The sequence below is a fragment of the Bos grunniens genome, chromosome 12, assembly GCF_055505025.1.
Source record: "Bos grunniens cultivar Pamir isolate PY7600 chromosome 12, Bosgru_T2T1.0, whole genome shotgun sequence".
Taxonomy (NCBI): domain Eukaryota; kingdom Metazoa; phylum Chordata; class Mammalia; order Artiodactyla; family Bovidae; genus Bos; species Bos grunniens.
The window spans coordinates 82,532,207-82,551,175 of record NC_141176.1 but is presented as its reverse complement, the minus strand read 5'-3'; the positions used below and the strand labels follow the sequence as shown (position 1 = coordinate 82,551,175).

At 42.2% G+C, this 18,969-nt stretch overlaps 1 protein-coding gene across 6 annotated transcripts in view; it reads right to left on the bottom strand.

Moving 5' to 3' along the window:
- Positions 1–18,969, bottom strand: part of UBAC2 (UBA domain containing 2) — a 171,099-nt gene that overhangs the window by 37,250 nt on the left and 114,880 nt on the right. For all 6 annotated transcript variants that reach the window (XM_086330420.1, XM_086330419.1, XM_086330421.1 and 3 more), the window contains one exon: positions 3,260–3,505. In XM_086330420.1, the coding sequence (XP_086186546.1) occupies positions 3,260–3,505 (246 nt within the window). The remainder of the gene's footprint in view (positions 1–3,259; positions 3,506–18,969) is intronic.

Genomic DNA, 18,969 nt, shown 5'->3' with positions numbered 1-18,969 from the left:
GGGGATCTTCCCGACCCAGGGATCAAACCTGGGTCTCTCGTGTCTCCAGCATTGGCAAGCAGGTTCTTTACCACTGGGGCCACCTGGGAAGCCTTTCAAAGAGGTACTTAAGGTTCAATGAGGTCATAAAGATGGGGCCCTCATCCAACAGGACCGGCGTCCTTGGAAGAAGAGACACCAGGAACACGCAGGCACCAGGGAAAGGCCACGAGACACACAGCGAGAGCCAAGGAGAGTCCCGACAGAAACCAGCCCTGACAGTGCTGATCTTGGACCTCCAGCCTCCAGAGCACTGAGGAAAACTTCTGTTGTTTAAGCCACCCAGTCCACGGTCTTCTCCTGGGGCAACCTGAGCTGACTGACACAGGCCACAGTTCACTTTACCTGAAAGTGACACATTTTCCGGTCTCAGGGCCACCTGCCTTCTCTGTCACATGGCACCGCTCCCTGTGGGCTGGAGGGCTGTGTGAGGGGCTGACCAGGGTGCCAGATGACATCTCTCGATCACAGGCCTGCTGCCAGCCGGGAGGGGCACAGCAACCCTCTCACAGCATGACCCAGGGCTGCGCACTCGCCAGACGGATGGACAGCCAGGTGAGGCGAGAGAGACACCAACTTGCAGATGGCACCTGGCAAGGATGGCGCTTGGGGCTCCAGTATGCAGAACAGCCCAAATCAACGACTGTCACTCAGGCGCTGTGTGCCCAGGGGGCGGAGCATATGGCTCCTGGCAACCAGGGGTGGGAGGAGAGGGGCCCTGACGATCGCCCTCCTGCTGACCTACTTGGGGTGTCTGGGCTCCCTGTCCCATGACCCTGGACTCCCTGGTTTACAGAGCCTGGCTCACAGGAAAGGAGGTTCCAGAGGGGACAAAGCAAGAACACTGCTACTTCTTAAGTGACCGTTGTGGTCCTGTCAGTTTGGGCTCTTCTGACCAAAAAAAAGTAGGCAAGGGAAGGAGTCATTATCCTGCAGGAGTAATTAACCCTGATCATTAGGAAAAATTCAGCCAAGGGCACACAATGTGGGAGGGAAGACCCGGTATGGCGCTCGGGTGACCTGCGAGGGCATCTCCTAAACCTCCTCACCTGTGTTCTAGCCGACACGTGTGTGGCAGACACAGCCCAGGAAGGACGCAGGGACTGGGGACCCAGACGCCACAGGGCTGAGCACCTGTATTTTCATCCAGTCACCTTCCAGGCGGGGCCGGGACTCTTAAGTGGACCACAGAGGAGGGGCTGGTCACCAGGGTGCCGTCGAGGCGGGCTGCCGCAGGAGGGGAGGTGGTCAGTCCTTCGGACCTTCCGCTTAAGGTTTTCCCTGGGAAGAGTGCCCCTGCCACCCGGGAGGAGATGCTCCAGGAACCTGAGTGAAACACGAAGCTCCCAGCAGCACGAGAGGTGGTGCTCAGGCCCCACCTCCGCCAGGAGTGGTACTCAGTCTTCCTGCTGTGGGGTGTCAAGGGACAGCGCTCTGTGGATGGAGTGCAGCTCTCAAGACCCAAAGTCCACCCCTGCGTCTGTCCGGACTGGAGACACTTTGGCAGACACTCTGTCAATGCCAGGGCTCCTGAGCCATAAGATTAGCTCTCAGACCTTCCTTGTGACTGGTGCTCAAAGGCCCCCTCTGTCATTCACCACTGCTCCCCCAACGCTGTGATCATCCCAACAGTGCTGTCCCATCAGCTCTGCATGTGAGAATCTGCTGGGGACGCCAACTTCAGAAACACAACCTCCCATTTTGCTCAGGGAACCCCCTCTCAGGCAGCCCACGGGCACCCCAGTCAATGTACTTCTCCCTGTCTGCTCTTCTGTGCTGATGGGATGGTGCTGCCATTGAATCCCTCGTTAGCTGAGCCAGCCATCTCAGATCACACACACTTCTTTCTCTCCCTCTCAGCTCTGTCCAGGCTATTGGAAAGTATTTATACTCATTATCACTCTGGACGCTGATTATTCTGAGTCCTCATCCTTACCATTCTTCCTTCCATTTCCTCAAAGAATTTCCCCTCTTCCTCCTACTAAATACAGGCTGAGTCTGCTGCCTACATTTCATCCCAGGTGTGATCCTCTGCAGTGGTCCCCGCCCTCGCTGGTGCCAGGGACTGATTTCACAGAAGAAGAATCAGGGGTGGGGGTGATGGTTCCAGCACATTCCATTTGCTGTGCACTTTCTATTATTATCACATTGGCCACACCTCAGATCATCAGGCGTGAGATCCCGGAGGTGGGGACCCCTGACCTGTTGGGTTCCCTCCCAACCCTACACACGGACTCTAGCCGTACCTGCAGCCCTGATCTCTCCAGGAGCCGCGTCTGTCTCCCCACGCGTCAGCTTCCTTTACTGTACATTCTGGAGTCAAATACACCTGCAAGGACCAGCCTTCACTTCCTTCTCTCTCACCTGCAGACCTGGCCCACTGATAAGGGAACCCCTTCTCCCCACCCTAGATGGAAATTCTGGGACCCACTGACGTCCAAGGATGTCACACCTGACATCACTTTCCAGACCACATGCAATGAAGATCGACTTCTCACACGCAATGCGGGCAGGTGATGTGAGAGAGAACAGAACTCTCTCTCATACCCCAGAGGGTAAAGGGGATGGAGACGGGAAATGACAAGCCCAGTGTGCTGGATCACAGAAGCGCCCAAGCAGGCTCAGCTTGACTGAGAGGAACCCTGGGGACACCAGTGTGGAATCATGTTGTTTGGACGGAGCCGTTTTTGTGGGCAAGTGCTCGATATTTCCTGACGATTAATGACAAGGCTGAGAAAACCCAGCACTTATCTGACCGGCTCGTTGGTTGTTTCCTTGAACTTCTATTACCTTCATAGTCTCTCCATTTCAACTAAGGAAAATCAAGAAGTCTGATATCTGCTCTTTACTCCAGAGCACACAATAATAAGCATTTTAACAGGAAGACACTGTGGCTTTTACAAGATGATAAAAACAGATAAATATTCCGTCTTGTTAACTAGGTTGGTGTTTCTCTAAGAAATCATGCTTATCTATTGGAAGTGGAGCGAGAGTGTCCAGTTTGACCAGTCTTTCAGTGGCAAGTTACTTTGTTTTTTTTACCTTCCAAAGAAAACACTAAGAATAGTCGCGATCAGAGACCTTGGAAACATGTCAAGATATCCATGATGCAAGGCAGAGGAATGACACACGGTCCCAACCACATGTACGATCTCAGAGGAGACGTTTACGCAGGCCCCTGAGTACCTCTCAACTTTCGATTGTGATTGTTATCGTTTACCTGCTGCTGTCTTTGCCGCCTCACTTGTGCAAACTGTGACAGCATCAGCTGCCTGTCCAGCAGCTCCATCCTCTGCTGCCTCTGGATGTCCACTGTGGCCCCCATCCCGACCCTGGCCTCGCTGGTGGGCTCCGAGGATGAGAAGAGGGGCTCCAGGGTCCAAGCGCAGAACTTGGCCATCCAACTGGGCACATACAGCACCCTGTGGACTTGCAGCGTTCTGCTGTTGTAGCAGATCCCAGAAGCCTAGAAGAGAAAGAGTCCAACTGCATTGTTGACAGGTCATAAAATTTTTAGGGAACATATCTGACACAGAAATCAGTGACCGTAAAATACTTCAGGTGGTGCTTTTGCCTTCACTTTCGTAGGGTGAGGTAAAAACCAGAATGCTTACTGAGTTGCAGGATACTAAGCAGGACAAACCAAACCAACAAAACACTGAATCTCCTCAGTAAACAAATGTGTTTTTAGTAAGTTAGAAGAGACAGCAAAATCCTACCTATTTAACACTTGAAAGTACTGGCACCATACTTAAAAACAATGTTGTCTTTCAGAAAAAAAAAAAAAAGCCATAAAATATCTGATTATCAAGACACTTTCACACTGTACTAACTTTGTGGTTACTTTTATTGGCAGATGGCCATCAGAGAGACATACTGACATAAAACAACCCTAATAGTCAGTGATGTGACCCAGACATACCTTTATCAGAAAATAAAGATGATCTAAAATGTATATAATATTTTAATAAATTTATCAAGTACTGATTTTTCCTAGATTTAGAAATCCTTGCCAACAGTTAGCAATGAACAGTTCTGCTTACTATTTTTCATCTTTAAGACAATTTACATGGTAAGAGGAATCTAAAGAGTCCCTGTGGTTTTCTAGGTAAACATGAGAATGGCTATTCCTTTGTTAGAAATCTTCAACTTTATGAATCTGATTCTTAGGATAAGAAGTTATTCATATCAAATCAGAGCAGGTTTGATAACTTTCTAGTAAGAGAAAAGTACACTTTAATATTTTATTAATAAAATTACCTAATTAGGCAAAAATCTATTGAGAATTTGCTATATACCAGGTGCTGTTCTAGGCACTTAAAACTGAGCAGAAGACAAGATACATAAAGCCCTACTCTGACAGTCATGGTCAATACGGAGATCGCACAATAAACAAGCAAACATATAAAATGATTCCGGATAAGATCTATGAAGGAATTACAGTAAGGTGACTTGGAGCAGGGATCTTCTTTAGCTCAGGTGGAAGTGACACTTGAGCAGAGTTTTTAAGGATAATGAGGTGCCAGTGATTTGATGAACTGGAGGAAGAACCTTTCCAGCAGAGAAAACGGCAAAGGCAATGCAAGAATGAACTCGGGAGTATCTATGAGAAATCCTGGTGGAGCCGTCAAGTGGGTTGTTGGATATAAAATTCTGGAACTCAAGGGAAAAGTTAGCAGAGAGAAAGATTTGAGAGTCCGTTGTATCGACTACATTTAAAGCATGAGAACTAGAAGAGACAATAGGAGGGTGAGGGGATACTACAGAGGAGAGAAGAGGACTTTGGACTGAACCTGGGATACACCAGGATTTTGTGGATGGACAGAGTAGGAGAAGCCGGTGAAGCAATCTGAGAAGGGGCTGCAAGTAAGAAGGAAAACTAGCAGAGTTTAGTACTGCTGAAGCTAAGAGAACCATGTTTTAAGAAGGAAATAGCCATGTCTAATGCAGCCCAGAGTTCACATAAGACGTGAGAGAGGAAAATGACCGTTGGATTTGGCAAAATTAACCAACTTTGGTGCAGTGGTAGAAGCAACAGACACACTGGAGGAGGCTAAAAGGCGAATGGAAAAGGACTTTTGATTTCAAATAGTTTCCATGCTACTTCCTTCGTGAATTGTACAAAACAACAAAGAAAACGAAAACAGAAACAAGCTTCAGATTCGGTGCAACGAGAGAACATCTGTAATCCTCACCACACCAACAAAACGGAAAACACACTTAGCGGTCGCCAGGAAGGGTAAATCCGCAGGTGGGAGAGGGGCCCTGGATGGATGGCAGAGGAAGGTGGGAGTGAAGGGGAGGATCAGAGGACTCAGTGCCAGAAGCAACCAGTCTCCTCTGCAGGGAGGAGGCAAGGGCTCGGCAGGGCCTGAGTCAGGGAGGCTCTGGCGAGGGCAGGGCAGCCCCTCAGGGGACACCTGGGCTCCACATGGTGGGGGCTCCAGACAGACACAGAGGCCCTCCGTGGATGTCTTCGGAGCTTCCAAAAGAAGACCACAGAGGAAATGTATGAAGAAGACTTTGTTTCAAGAGATAATAACCGAGTTTTCCAGGATGAACAAAGAATATAAATACTCAAACTGAAAGTGTAAGAGTCCCAAGAAAGATAATAAAATGAAATGTATATCTAGCTCCATGAGAGTCAGAGAAAGAAATCCTTAAAAGCATGAACAAAAAAAAAGAACAAAACAGCTCATTACACAAGGGTGAAGTCACAACCCATGGTAGTCACGCACTGACGGTGCGCCCTGGGGAAAGTTCAGGATGAAAACGTAGGAGAAGGCACCCTTTGCTTCAGATAAACAGGTCCCTAGATGGTCAGATGCACAGCTCAGGAAGTACTTTCAGTGACCTCAGATTCCTGCACCTTCATGTATAAAGAGAAGCACTAAAATGAACTTGAGATTCTGCCCTTTGTGATTACTGGTAATCTTTCAGCGGGATGTAGGCCTGACTAGATGTACTTCCCAGCCAATAAATCCATACACGCTTGCTTCATCGTGATTTGTTTGGCTTCATGACACTTAAAGAGTTTATGGACACTTTGGTGTGTATTATATATCACGATAAAATGACTTAAAAATAAAGAATAAAGGGTACAGGATAGATGAGGTAATTTCAGGGAAGCATACTGAGGCTTATCAGATTATAAAGTATGCTATAAAGTTTGAGTAAGCAAAACAGGGTGGTCTTTATGGGTGTGTATGTGTTAAGTTGCTTCAGTCATGTCTGACTCTCTGTGACCCTGTGATCTGTACCCCGCCAGACTCCTCTGTCCATGGGATTCTCCATGCAAGAATACTGGAGCCGTGCCCTTCTCCAGGGGATCTTTCCGACCCAGGGATTGAAGCCACGTCTCTTCTGTCTCCTGCGTTGGCAGGCGGGTTCTTTACCACTAGTGCCACCTGGGAAGCCCCAGGTCTTTATCTAGAGTGTGTCAAACTGATGTAAAGAGCAAAGGCAGAGACACAGACTCCATTACAAGGCACCTGGTACACAGCAGAAATGGGTATGTCACACACGAAAAGAACACACAGGCCACACGGAAGGAAGAAGTCAAACCAGCCCCCTCTGCCTGATACCACACAAAACCTCCCAGTGGGTTAAGGACACAAATGTAATTTACAAAACTGCACATCTTTCTGCGCAAATATAGAAGGGACATCTTTTTGGCACTGGGATGAGAAAGGATTTTTAAGTAAGAAACATAAAGCCTAGATTATAAAAGAAAACATACATTCATCTACTTCATAATTTAAAAGCTACAGTAGGCTAAAAGTTACATGAAGGGGGCGAGGAAGTAAGGATTCCTTTTCTGAAGGTCTGAGTAAAAAAGAAGATGGAAAATGGAATTGTGCAACAGCAAAAGCACAGTCATTCAGCTGAAGACAGCAAAATGTTGTCATAAATATCACGAACTGTGAAAAAAAATCTGAACAAATCAGAATTGTGAGATTTGAATTAAGTAAAAAATTTAATTTTTTTTTTTTTTTCATCTCAAAGTATCCAGCTATGATGGTGAATTTATCCATTTGCCCATAGTTCTAACCCCAAGTACTTGGAACATGTTTGTGTATGTGGAAGCTGTTATCAGGCACACATACATCGACCCTTTTATCACAATAAAGTCTCCTTGTTTTCAGTGATACTCACAAAGTCTATTTTGTCTTAGATTAATGTGGCCACTTCCGATTTCTATTTCAGTATTAATCTCTCTCCATCCTGTTACTTTCAGCCTTCCGTGTGTGTGTGTCTGCGTTTAAAGTGTGCCTTGTGGACAGCACACAGCAGTTTCTCACTTTTAAATCCAGTCTGACAATCTCTGCCTTTTGATTAGCATCTTTCCCTGTTCACACTTAATATATTTACCTTGATACAGAGGAATTTTGCTGTTTGGTTCTATCTCAACTGTTTTTTGTTCTTTGCTCCTACTTTCTTATTTCCTTTTGCATTAAGCAAATACTTTTCAGTATTTCATCTTAATTCCTTTAATGGAATTTTTAAAGCAATATCTCATATTTTTTCTTGTGTTTGCTCTAGGGATTTCAATATATACACAAGGTGCTTAGAATTAATACCAAAATACTTCAAGTAAAATAAAGGAAACTTACGAGAGGAGAGTTCCATTTAACATTACCCTCATTCACTGTGATACTTTTCTGTCCTAATACATTATGAACCCACATAACAACTGTGTTATTCACGCTTTATGCAATCATATGTCTTAAAGATATAAGGAAAAAAGTAATGACAATGTACAATTGTTGCCTGTACTTAAGGAGCTCACAATTTAGTAAGGCGGGGGGTGGTTCTTAAAGGGAAGGGTAGGTCAGAGATTCCTTTAAGGAATTGAGGAAGGCTGAAGATTTTTATTCTCTTGCCCATATCTATCCCCCCACCATTACATATACAATTATGAAATCATGTGTTCAATTTTAGGAGGGACAGCCTATGAAGAATTAGTACATTCTACTCAGCAATGAACAAACTCATGACTGCAAATTCTGGCAGGGAGAAAGTGTGCTCATTGGAGTAAAGCTCTATTCTAAGGCTCACTTATCTGAATGTATGTATGCTCTGGAAGGGGAAGAATTCTGGTTGATTTTGATCACTTCATGGCCTCTGCACCTAGAAGAACGTCTGCTGGGAGAATGGTGAGTGAATAGTCTAAATGGTCATCTTAGATTCTTTTAAAGGAAACTGGAAAGGTACCAAAGGACACACTTTTTTGGTGCTAAGTTCATACTTCCCATATGACAAAAACATAGAACCCACTGGTTCACGCCTCTGGTACCTCAGCACCACCTCAAGTCGTCAAATAAGTAAAGTGCTACTGTAAAATGTTTTGGGCGATGAAATAAAAATTTTTATGTTAAGGTAAGACAAGAAAAATTTAAACATAAAATTTTCTCTGCCCATTTCGTTGCTTCCCCTCTTCTTTACTGAACTGAACTGAACTGAACTTCATCTTTGTCATGTGCTTACCCAGCCCTCCCCATCGGCAAAAATTCCTGCTCAATCACAAATATCAATCTTTCTCCTTCTGGCGCCTGCTAGGCAACTCCTTAGATGATAACATCCTTTACTCAATCCTATGGGGGGTCACGATGACCCCCACATACCTTGTACGTGTACACACCTTAGGTGAACAATGCCAAGACATCATTCTCCTCAAAGATAGAGATTGATGCAGAACAGACTGGTCAGATGACCTGGGGAGATACTGGGCCACACGAAATGGAAATTCATAGCTTAAATACTTATGACCTTATTTTATTTATATTTTGACTATTTTACAAGATTATTGTTATTTGCATTACCAAATCTGTGTAAAATAAATGATGACTAGGCGACGTGAAACAACTGACCAAAAGCATATCCTCTAAGAGCCAACAGTGTGACTCCAGGTAAGGGAAGAAGCAACAAGAGGGAACCATTTCCTAGACCATAACACACTAGTCAGACGGGTGCTTCAGAAGCTTGTGAACAAGGCCTAGTCCAGTAACAGCAGTGAGTAGCCTAATGATGAAATCCTCCTGACCTGGGAACGAGCATTCCTAAGAGCACTGGGGAAAGCTGGTGATGAAATGTTTCCCAAGCCTTAGTGAGTATTACGACTGAAAGGGAAGAGAGAGAACGAAGAAAGCTGCCCACCATCCAGTTCTCTAAGAATCAAATCACCAGCCGCTGCAGTCGCTGACCTATAGCACACTCTGGGAGGAACTCAAAACAAAGTTCAGGGTGAGGCACTCTGTGCTCTGGGAAAACTGACAGAGCTGGCCCTCAGACAGCTAGATATTTCAGGAGGAAATGTCATAAACTCAGGGTCTGGCATTTTCCCACACTTAGAAAAGCACTAAAATCATTAACTAATCTATCTGTTCCTTGCAAATAGCAGCAACCTTCTGCCAAGATGCGTTCTTGATTGCATGCACCCTTCTGTCAACATCACATATGTTCTGGTCACCTCCTTCCCTCTGCAAACAGTTCTCAGAGCTCCCTGGGAGACTGTCCTGGGTTATAATCCTCAGGTTGGCTCAGATAAAATTTTCCATTTCTTTCTTAGATTGACTATTGATTAAAATATAAAGAGGTTTAAGAATTCAGTTTCCTATAAATATGTGATAATCACATCACCCTATTCTAGGAGACGATGGGGGATAAGCACAGTAAACTTTACCTAAGTTATACCTCATTACTATCAAAAGCCTTGAGAGAGTATTATTATGAATTACAAATAATACTTATTTATTATACTACCTTACACATTACTTTTAACTTTCATTTTCATTATCTCATGAACCTCTCTTATATTGGGACTTCTGAATGAGAATTTGATTGAAACCCCATAGAGTTTGCGGGGAAAAAAACAGGCTTTAAAAATAGACCATCTGCTGGGATTTGCATGTCAAGAGGCCAGGGGAAATTCTAAGGGAGGGGTCTGGCAGGCCCACAGAGCCCAGAAGCCCCAGATCAAGCTGAGAGACCCAATGACAAGGGGTGAAGCAGTGGCAGGGGTCTTGGGCAGGCTGGGAGACAGGTCTAGACTGTTCAGATACAGCGGGAAGGAACATGTGGGCTGTGTCTGCGAAGGCCAGGTACACCCAGAACCAGAACACTCAAGCGGCAGGAACTGGGAATCCTGGTCAGCAAGAGGGCCCCAGGGGTCAGGCAACCAGAGAGCATTCTGGATCTCTTGCAGTTGCAAGTCTGGGCCAAAGGGGATAAAGAATTTAATTTGCTGGGTGGAACCATGCGAAACTCTCTTGATTACAGAGAGTAAACCTCAACTGTCCTCTGGTCTTGTTTAGTGTTAGCATGAAGCCACAGCCAAAGGTGAGAAACCATGACATGGCACCAGCACGCAGATTTCTACTGATCTTCTTCTCCAGTCAGCTATGGCTGAACAGAGACCCACTTGGCAAACTACACTGCCGCAGTCCTGGCGAACCAAGGTCCCAACATGTGAGAAATTTATCTGGCGGGACAGCAGGACAAACACAGGGGCCGTCACCCTGGAGGAGAGCGTGACTGGTCTCAAGGTAAAGACGAGACAGGGGAAGAGACGCCCTCTGATACCTGGACCCCTTCACACAGACTGCATATTCACTCAGGACCTGAAGAAAGCAGGCCCACTGAAGCCTCATTTATTCATTCAGTGCATGTTTACCGAACTTCTACTATGTGCCAGGCTGTGTTCTAAAGGCAGGGAGCAAAACAAAGAAAATTCCAGCTCTAAAGAACTGTCCGTTTTCCTATTCCTTCTTCTTCACTGAAAATGCTAAAGAAAGAAGGAAGGAAATTACTTATTTTATTATGCAAAGAATATGTACACAAATCAGAAGTGCTCAAAATTATTTGTGCCATTTGTGATTAATTATGAAATGACTGTCCTTTTCATGACAGAATCAAGTGGCTTTAGCACTTATTTAAAGAGTCTTGCTATTTTGTTCTTTGTCAAGTACAAAAGTAATTCAGATGAATTTCCCATAGCTCTCTTTTCATTTTCATTATTATTTTGAACTATCTATTTAAAACACTGGGTATCCTTCTAACTCTTGGGAATTTGAATTAGAAGAGGAACAGAATTAATTGAACTAATAATAGATTATTTGTTTTTAAGAAACTGTCTTAGAAAGCTGCTGTAAGCTTTTCCTTTCAGTAAACCATGCATCAAGAGGATGAGGTTTTCTGCATGAAGCAGAAAACTGTAAATTCCAGTGGTTTAAAAACAACAGAAATTTACTTCTCTCTCATGTTAGAAATGCTCCAACCATCTTAACTGCATTCCAGGCAGTGGGGAGAAGAAAATGAGGAAGAACAAAAGGACAAAAGGCTACTTTAAGGAGACTTCCTAGAAGTCCTGCCAATAAGTATGCTTGTAGTTCACTGGCCAGGATGCCAAGATTTAGCTTGATAGCTAGACCTAGATACAAAGGCAACTGGAAAATGTGATCTTTTAGTTGGAGGTCCTGCTGCCCCTAATAAGATGAAGGTTCTGTTAATAAGGAAAAAATACATTGGGAGACAGCTCGAGTCTCTAGTACATGGCAAAAAGCTTTCATCAAACACTAAAAGGTAAATACCTTTTAATATCCATTCCAACAAGGAGACTGTTCTCTTTTATAATTATATTCACTTTTCATAAACTGATTCAAAAAACTAAAATTAGGAAGTAAATAGGTTTATGTTAAAATTTGTTTCTTACATTGGACTAAAAATAATAAAAATGAATTTAAATATCAAGAATAACTTATGCATTTACAGACAGAGATTCAACAGGGAAAAACTCAATCCTTTCTAAGACCAGGAACAAGCCAAGGATGTCTATTCATCACTCTTATTTAACATTATATTAGAGGTTTTAGCTAGTGCAATAAGGCAAGAAAAATAAAATGCATAGATCAGAAAGGAAGAAAGAAAACATATAAACCAAATATATTTCCTGATGACTTGATCATATATTAATATGTAGGAAACCCTGAAGAATCCACAGAAAAGCTACCAGAAATAAATAAATAAATTGCTATTGTATCCTCGAGGATACAATAGCAATATATAGAAATCAACTGCATTCCATGTACTAGCAACAAACATTTGAGACAAAACTCCATTTAAAATAGCATCAAAACCTCACAAATTACTAGAAATACATTTAATGAAAGATGTACAGGGCCTATACATTGAAAATTTTAAAATTAAAAATGGGAATTAAAAAATTACATAGTAGACACATACTATGTTTATGAATTGGAAGACCCAATATTATTAAAATAGTTGTACTAGTTACACATTACTGAATAACAAATTATTCCAAACGCAGTGGCTTAAAACAATATGCATTTAATATACATACAGTTTATGTGGTCAGAAATCTAGGGACTGCTTAGTTGGGTGGTTGTGGCTCAAGGTCTCTCATGAGGCTGCATTCAAGATGTCATCCTACCTATGTTCATCTGAAGTCTCGACTGGGTTGTAGGATCAGCTTCTAAGGTAGCTCAAAACCCAACTGGGAGATTAGTGCTGACTGCTGCCAGGATGCCACTGTTCTTTGCCATGTAGACCTCTCCACAGGGCTGCTTTAGGACCCTTGTGACATGGCAGCTGGCTTCCCCCAGAATGAATGATCTGAGAGAGAACAATATGGAAGCAATATGTCTTCTGTGATCTGCCCTTTGGAGTCACACTCCATCATCTCTGCCATTTTCTATTCATTGTAAGTGAATCGCTGAGTAGAGCTCACATTCTAGAAGAGGGGGAATTAAGTTCCATTTTTTGAAATACACAATAATTTGTGGCGATATTTTTAAAATCATCAAAATGGAAATCTTTCCTTCATTGATCTATAGTTTCAGTGCAATCTCGGGTTAAATTTTAACTTTTTTTTTTCTTTTTTGAAGAAAATCACAGGCTAATTTAAAAGTACATACAGAAAATCAAAGTTTCTAAAATAGATTAACCAGCTTTGAAAAAAGATGAACAAAGCTGAAATACTTGCATTACCTGATTTTAAGACTTACCATACTCGAAAGTACTCAAACAAAGTGGTGCTGGCATAAGAGCACACACAAATCACTGAGATAGAAGAGCAAGTCCAGGAACAGACCCACACTGGCCAACTGACTCTCAATCAAGGAGCCAGGGTGATACGCCAAGGAGACATCTTTTTGACAAACATTGATGGAATAATGCTAGACATTTGTATGGAAAAAAATACATCTCAATCCTTAACTTCACAAAAATTATACTCAAATTGGATCTCAGACCTCAATGTAATAGCAAAAACTATTACATTCTAGATGAAAACACAGGACAAAATGTTTGTGACATCAGATTAGCAAGTATTTGTTAAATAAGATATCAAAAGCACAAACTATTTAAAAAACTGAGACATTGAATTAATCGAGTTTAAAACTTTTGCTCATTGAAAGAAACAGTTTAGGAAACAAAGAAGCAAGCCAAAGACTGGCACAAAATTTTTATAAAATATATCCAACAAAGGGCTTATACCCAGAATATAAAATGGGCACAAGAAAAGGTGCTCAAATCACTAGTCATCAGAAAAACACAAATTAAAACCACAAGATATAACTGCATGCCAACTAGAATGACTAAAATTAAAATGGCTAACCATGCCAAGTGCTGGCAAGGAGATGGTGGAATTGGAACGTTCATATATTGATGGTGGAAATGCAAAATGGTATAGTAACCTTGTAAAATAATATGGTACCATTTATTTTTCAAATGATGAATTCCAGCAATTCTACTTCTAGGCATTTACCCAAGAGAAGTAAAAACATATGTACACAAAGAAATGTATACACAGATTCTCACAGCAACATTACTCATAATCAAACCTGGATATAACCCAAATATTCACCAACTAATGAACAAACAAATTGTAGTGTAACATACTAGGGATTGATATTTATAATAACAAGGAATTAAACAGTAATCAAAGGTAAATGGATTTCAAAAACAGCATGTTAAGTGAAGTAAGTAGAACATAAAAGACTTCATACTACAGGATTCAAATTATATGAGATTCTAGAAAAGGCAAAGCTGTGGTGACATAAAGAAACCAGTGGTTATCTGGGGATGGCAGGTGGGTGACAGCAAAAGGAATGAAAAAAAATGTTTAGGGAGAAGAGACTGTTTTCTATCCTGATTGTTGTGGTAGCTATAAAACAGTATACAAGTACCCAAATCCACCAAACTGTACACTTAAAGTTGGTATATTTTATTGTATTGTAATACTTTAATGAACAACAAAAAAAATTTTTCATAAAAGTAAACGTGAAGAACTAGGAAGACTGAAATTTCTATATATATACTTCTCATCTTAAATTTTATAAAAGAGGTGAGATTTTCACAGACTGAAACCAGTCTTTAGCAACAAAAAACTTCTGGTATCTTGAAAATATTTCCAGCTAACATAAACTAACATAAGAAGACTTTTCGATAATAAGTTATGCTGTCATTTATAACGAATACGTCAACTTCCCTGGTGGCTCAGACAGTAAAGAATCTGCCTGCAATGCAAGAGACCCCAGTTTGATCCCTGGAGAAGGGAATGGCAACTCATTTCAGTATTCTTGTCTGGATAATCTCATGGACAGAGGAGCCTTGCGGGCTACTGTCCATGTGGTTCACAAAGAGTCAGCAAGACTGAGTGACTAAGCACGCACATAATGAATATATTAAAAATCACATGCATTGATTTTACCATAGTTCTTTCACAGAGCTGATCATAAAGATATAAGAAAAATATCAACATAATCAGCCCCAAAGAGGAAGGAACACTGGACATTTCTATTTCAAAACAATCTGTTGAAAGACATAATCAAAACTGATTCAAGGCTTCCTATCTCTTGATAGGGAAACAATGTGAAGACTCTGTGAGAAAAGGGAAAAAGCACTCTGTGTGGCAACTGCCATGTAGTCTATCAGGAATCATCAAGAATGAAAACATCTGGGTGTTTTCTTGTTGACCTCTTATCTCCATTTCTTTTCCCTTTGACCGGCAGCAGTACTGACCCAGCTTAATATATTCTACAGTAGCCTTAAAGCCTTCTCAAAGCCATCCTTTACTTCGTTTTCTTTTTATTATTATTATTATTATTCTTTACAATATTGTATTGGTTTTGCCATACATCAACATGCATCCACCACGGGTGTACACGTGTTCCCCATCCTGAACCCCCCTCCCACCTCCCTCCCCGTACCATCCCTCTGGGTCATCCCAGTGCACCAGCCCCAGGCTTCCTGTATCCTGCATCGAACCTGGACTGGCGATTTGTTTCTTATATGATATTATACATGTTTCAATGCCATTCTCCCAAATCATCCCCACCCCTCACAGAGTCCAAAAGACTGTTCTATACATTTGTGTCTCTTTTGCTATCTCGCATACAGGGTTGTCGTTACCATCTTTCTAAATTCCACATATATGCGTTAGTATACTGTATTGGTGTTTTTCTTTCTGGCTTACTTCATTCTGTATAATAGGCTCCAGTTTCATCCACCTCATTAGAAGTGATTCAAATGTATTCTTTTTAATGGATGAGTAATACTCCATTGTGTATATGTACCACAGCTTTCTTATCCATTCATCTGCTGATGGACATCTAGGTTGCTTCCATGTCCTGGCTATTATAAACAGTGCTGCGATGAACATTGGGGTACACGTGTCTCTTTCAATTCTGGTTTCCTCGGTGTGTATGCCCAGCAATGGGATTGCTGGGTCGTATGGCAGTTCTATTTCCAGTTTTTTAAGGAATCTCCACACTGTTCTCCATAGTGGCTGTACTAGTTTGCATTCCCACCAACAGTGTAAGAGGGTTCCCTTTTCTCCACATCCTCTCCAGCATTTATTGCTTGTAGACTTTTGGATAGCAGCCATTCTGACTGGCGTGAAATGGTACCTCATTGTGGTTTTGATTTGCATTTCTCTGATAATGAGTGATGTTGAGCATTTTTTCATGTGTTTGTTAGCCATCTGTATGTCTTCTTTGGAGAAATGTCTATTTAGTTCGTTGGCCCATTTTTTGATTGGGTCGTTTATTTTTCTGGAATTGAGCTGCAGGAGTTGCTTGTATATTTTTGAGATGAGTTGTCTGTCAGTTGCTTCATTTGCTATTATTTTCTCCCATTCTGAAGGCTGTCTTTTCACCTTGCTTATAGTTTCTTTTGTTGTGCAGAAGCTTTTAATTTTAATTAGATCCCATTTATTTTTGCTTTTATTTCCAATATTCTGGGAGGTGGGTCACAGAGGATCCTGCTGTGATGTATGTCGGAGAGTGTTTTGCCTATGTTCTCCTCTAAGAGTTTTATGGTTTCTGGTCTTATGTTTAGATCTTTAATCCATTTTAAGTTTATTTTTGTGTATGGTGTTAGAAAGTATTCTAGTTTCATTCTTTTACAAGTGGTTGACCAGTTTTCCCAGCATCACTTGTTAAAGAGATTATCTTTTCTCCATTGTATATTCTTGCCTCCTTTGTCAAAGATAAGGTGTCCATAGGTGCGTGGGTTTATCTCTGGGCTTTCTATTTTGTTCCATCGATCTATATTTCTGTCTTTGTGCCAGTACCATACTGTCTTGATGACTGTGGCTATGTAGTGGAGCCTGAAGTCAGGCAGGTTGATTCCTCCAGTTCCATTTTTCTTTCTCAAGATTGCTTTGGCTATTCGAGGTTTTTTGTATTTCCATACAAATTGTGAAATTATTTGTTCTAGTTCTGTGAAAAATACCGTTGGTAGCTTGATAGGGATTGCATTGAATCTACAGAGTGCTTTGGGTAGTATACTCATTTTCACTATATTGATTCTTCCAACCCATGAACATGGTATATTTCTCCATCTATTAGTTTTCTTGTACACGACAACGCCAGAGACATAAGACAATGAGTTTGTTGAAGGTGATGTTTGAGCTGCATTCTTAATCCATCATATGGAGGACCAATTAAATAAATATCTTTGATGGTCTTAGAAGAGAAAGTACAATACAGCTACAGACCAATTTCTTCGTATTAAGAAGAAAGCAGAGGATGCCAACAGGATAAAGTTTTCTTGGATATTGGTGGGCCCACAAAATTCATAATGAAGGCTGCAGGGAACTGTTGGAGGTATGGGTCTTTCAGCACCTCTGGGTACTTTTAAAACTTCTTTATGACCAGGATCTCCCTCCAGAATCCAGTCTCCATGGATGATGATCAGGGCCTCACCTTAGTGGGGTCGGCAAGGGAAGATCTAAGAACAGCTGGTACCTAAGTGTCTTGTGTTTGAAGCAGACATGGACGAGAGCCTTGAAATAGGCACTGGAAGGCACTGGGCCCACTGGACCACCAGAACACCTGGCCTTTGGTCCTGGCTCAATCGCCCAGCAGTTGTGCAACTTGAGCTTCAGTTTTAAAACAAGAAGCCTAGGTTCCCCACCACTGCAGAGAGTGTGTCAAGAACCTAATGAGGCGGTACACATTGACAACATTCTGACAATCACAAAGAATAGCAGTGTTTTGTTGTACAGAAATGATTATTTGATAATACTGAATTTTATCTGAGTTTTTAGAAACTCAGCAAGTATTTCTAGAATATAGATGAAACGCCAGATGTTTTGTTTGGCACTGGGGATGATAAAGAATAATGTATAGTTTCTAAATTGAAAGGGCAGATTCAGAGAAGGCTTCAGAGTTAGAACTTAAATGAATACGATTTTCTAGGAAAAGAAGGGATCTAATGGTGAAAGAATGGAGATGGCTGGAAGAAACTGCCATATGGTTATGCAAAGCTACCTCTGAAGAGCACAGATGCTAAAGCTCCAGAACCTGCATTTGAACATTGTCTCTGCTACGTATCAGCTTGCATTCTTAGCAGATAAGTTCTTTGTGCCTCAGTTTATCTATAAAATGGGGACAACAGGGTCTACAATATCAGGTTTTTAGGAGGACTAGTTAAATAAATAGTATTTGTAAAGTGCTTAGAAAAGAGTTGTGTTAGTCTGCTTTCTCTAGGTTATGCGGTGATAACAAATTATCCCAAATTTCAGTTGTTTTTACAAAGGCTGTTTCTCACTCATCTTGCATGTTGGCTATGGCCCTGCTCTGTGTGTTTTCTTCATTCTGGGATCTGGGCTGAGGGAGCAACGTCTATCTGGCACGTGTTTTTCTCATGACAAAACGAACAGAGCAATGGTGGGACCACACCAGGGTGCTTAAAACTTCTGCCTGAGAAGCACCCATCACTGCTGCTCATAGTCTGGTGGCTCACATAAGTCACAGAGTGGAGTCTGATGTTCACACGGCCCCTAGAGGCCCTGCAGAGAGGGGTCTAGGGAGATGGGGCAGCAAATACTCTCAACCAACAAAACAGCTGAACAAACAATATAATCTACTACCAATGGGTGGGACATAGCATGTGCCATGGGTTTGTTAAAGAAAAATAAGTGATGACAAAGAATCTCAAGACAGCATGAGATGTCAGAGGGGTAAAGTGCTCAGCGACTCCGGAGTACAGTGTCCATGGGCTGAGAGAGGGACCTGAGGAGGCCTAACTTTGAAAGGCTCTGCAAGAGGGCAAGGTTTTGCCTATAGGTAAAAGATAGGTGACAGTAATGCCAATTATATAGCTGTATCTTATGAGGCACTCTGTGCCGGTTTTTATCAAGACACTGGCATGATTTCATTTGTTCGGCATTGAACATTTAAAAGTCACTCTCCGTGCAACACTTGTCTAAGACAACATTCTGTCAGCAGTGGACTGAGTTGCAACTGTTTCAACAAAGAAGAGGACAGAAGGTTTCTTTCAGTAGGTCCAGGCTACCTAGGGTCAGGATAGGGGAAGGGGGCTCAGAGAGGAAGGGAGGGAAAAGAAGGGGGAGGAAAGAGAGGGTGTGAAAGAATCAGAGAGAGAGGGGGCACTGTACAATGGACT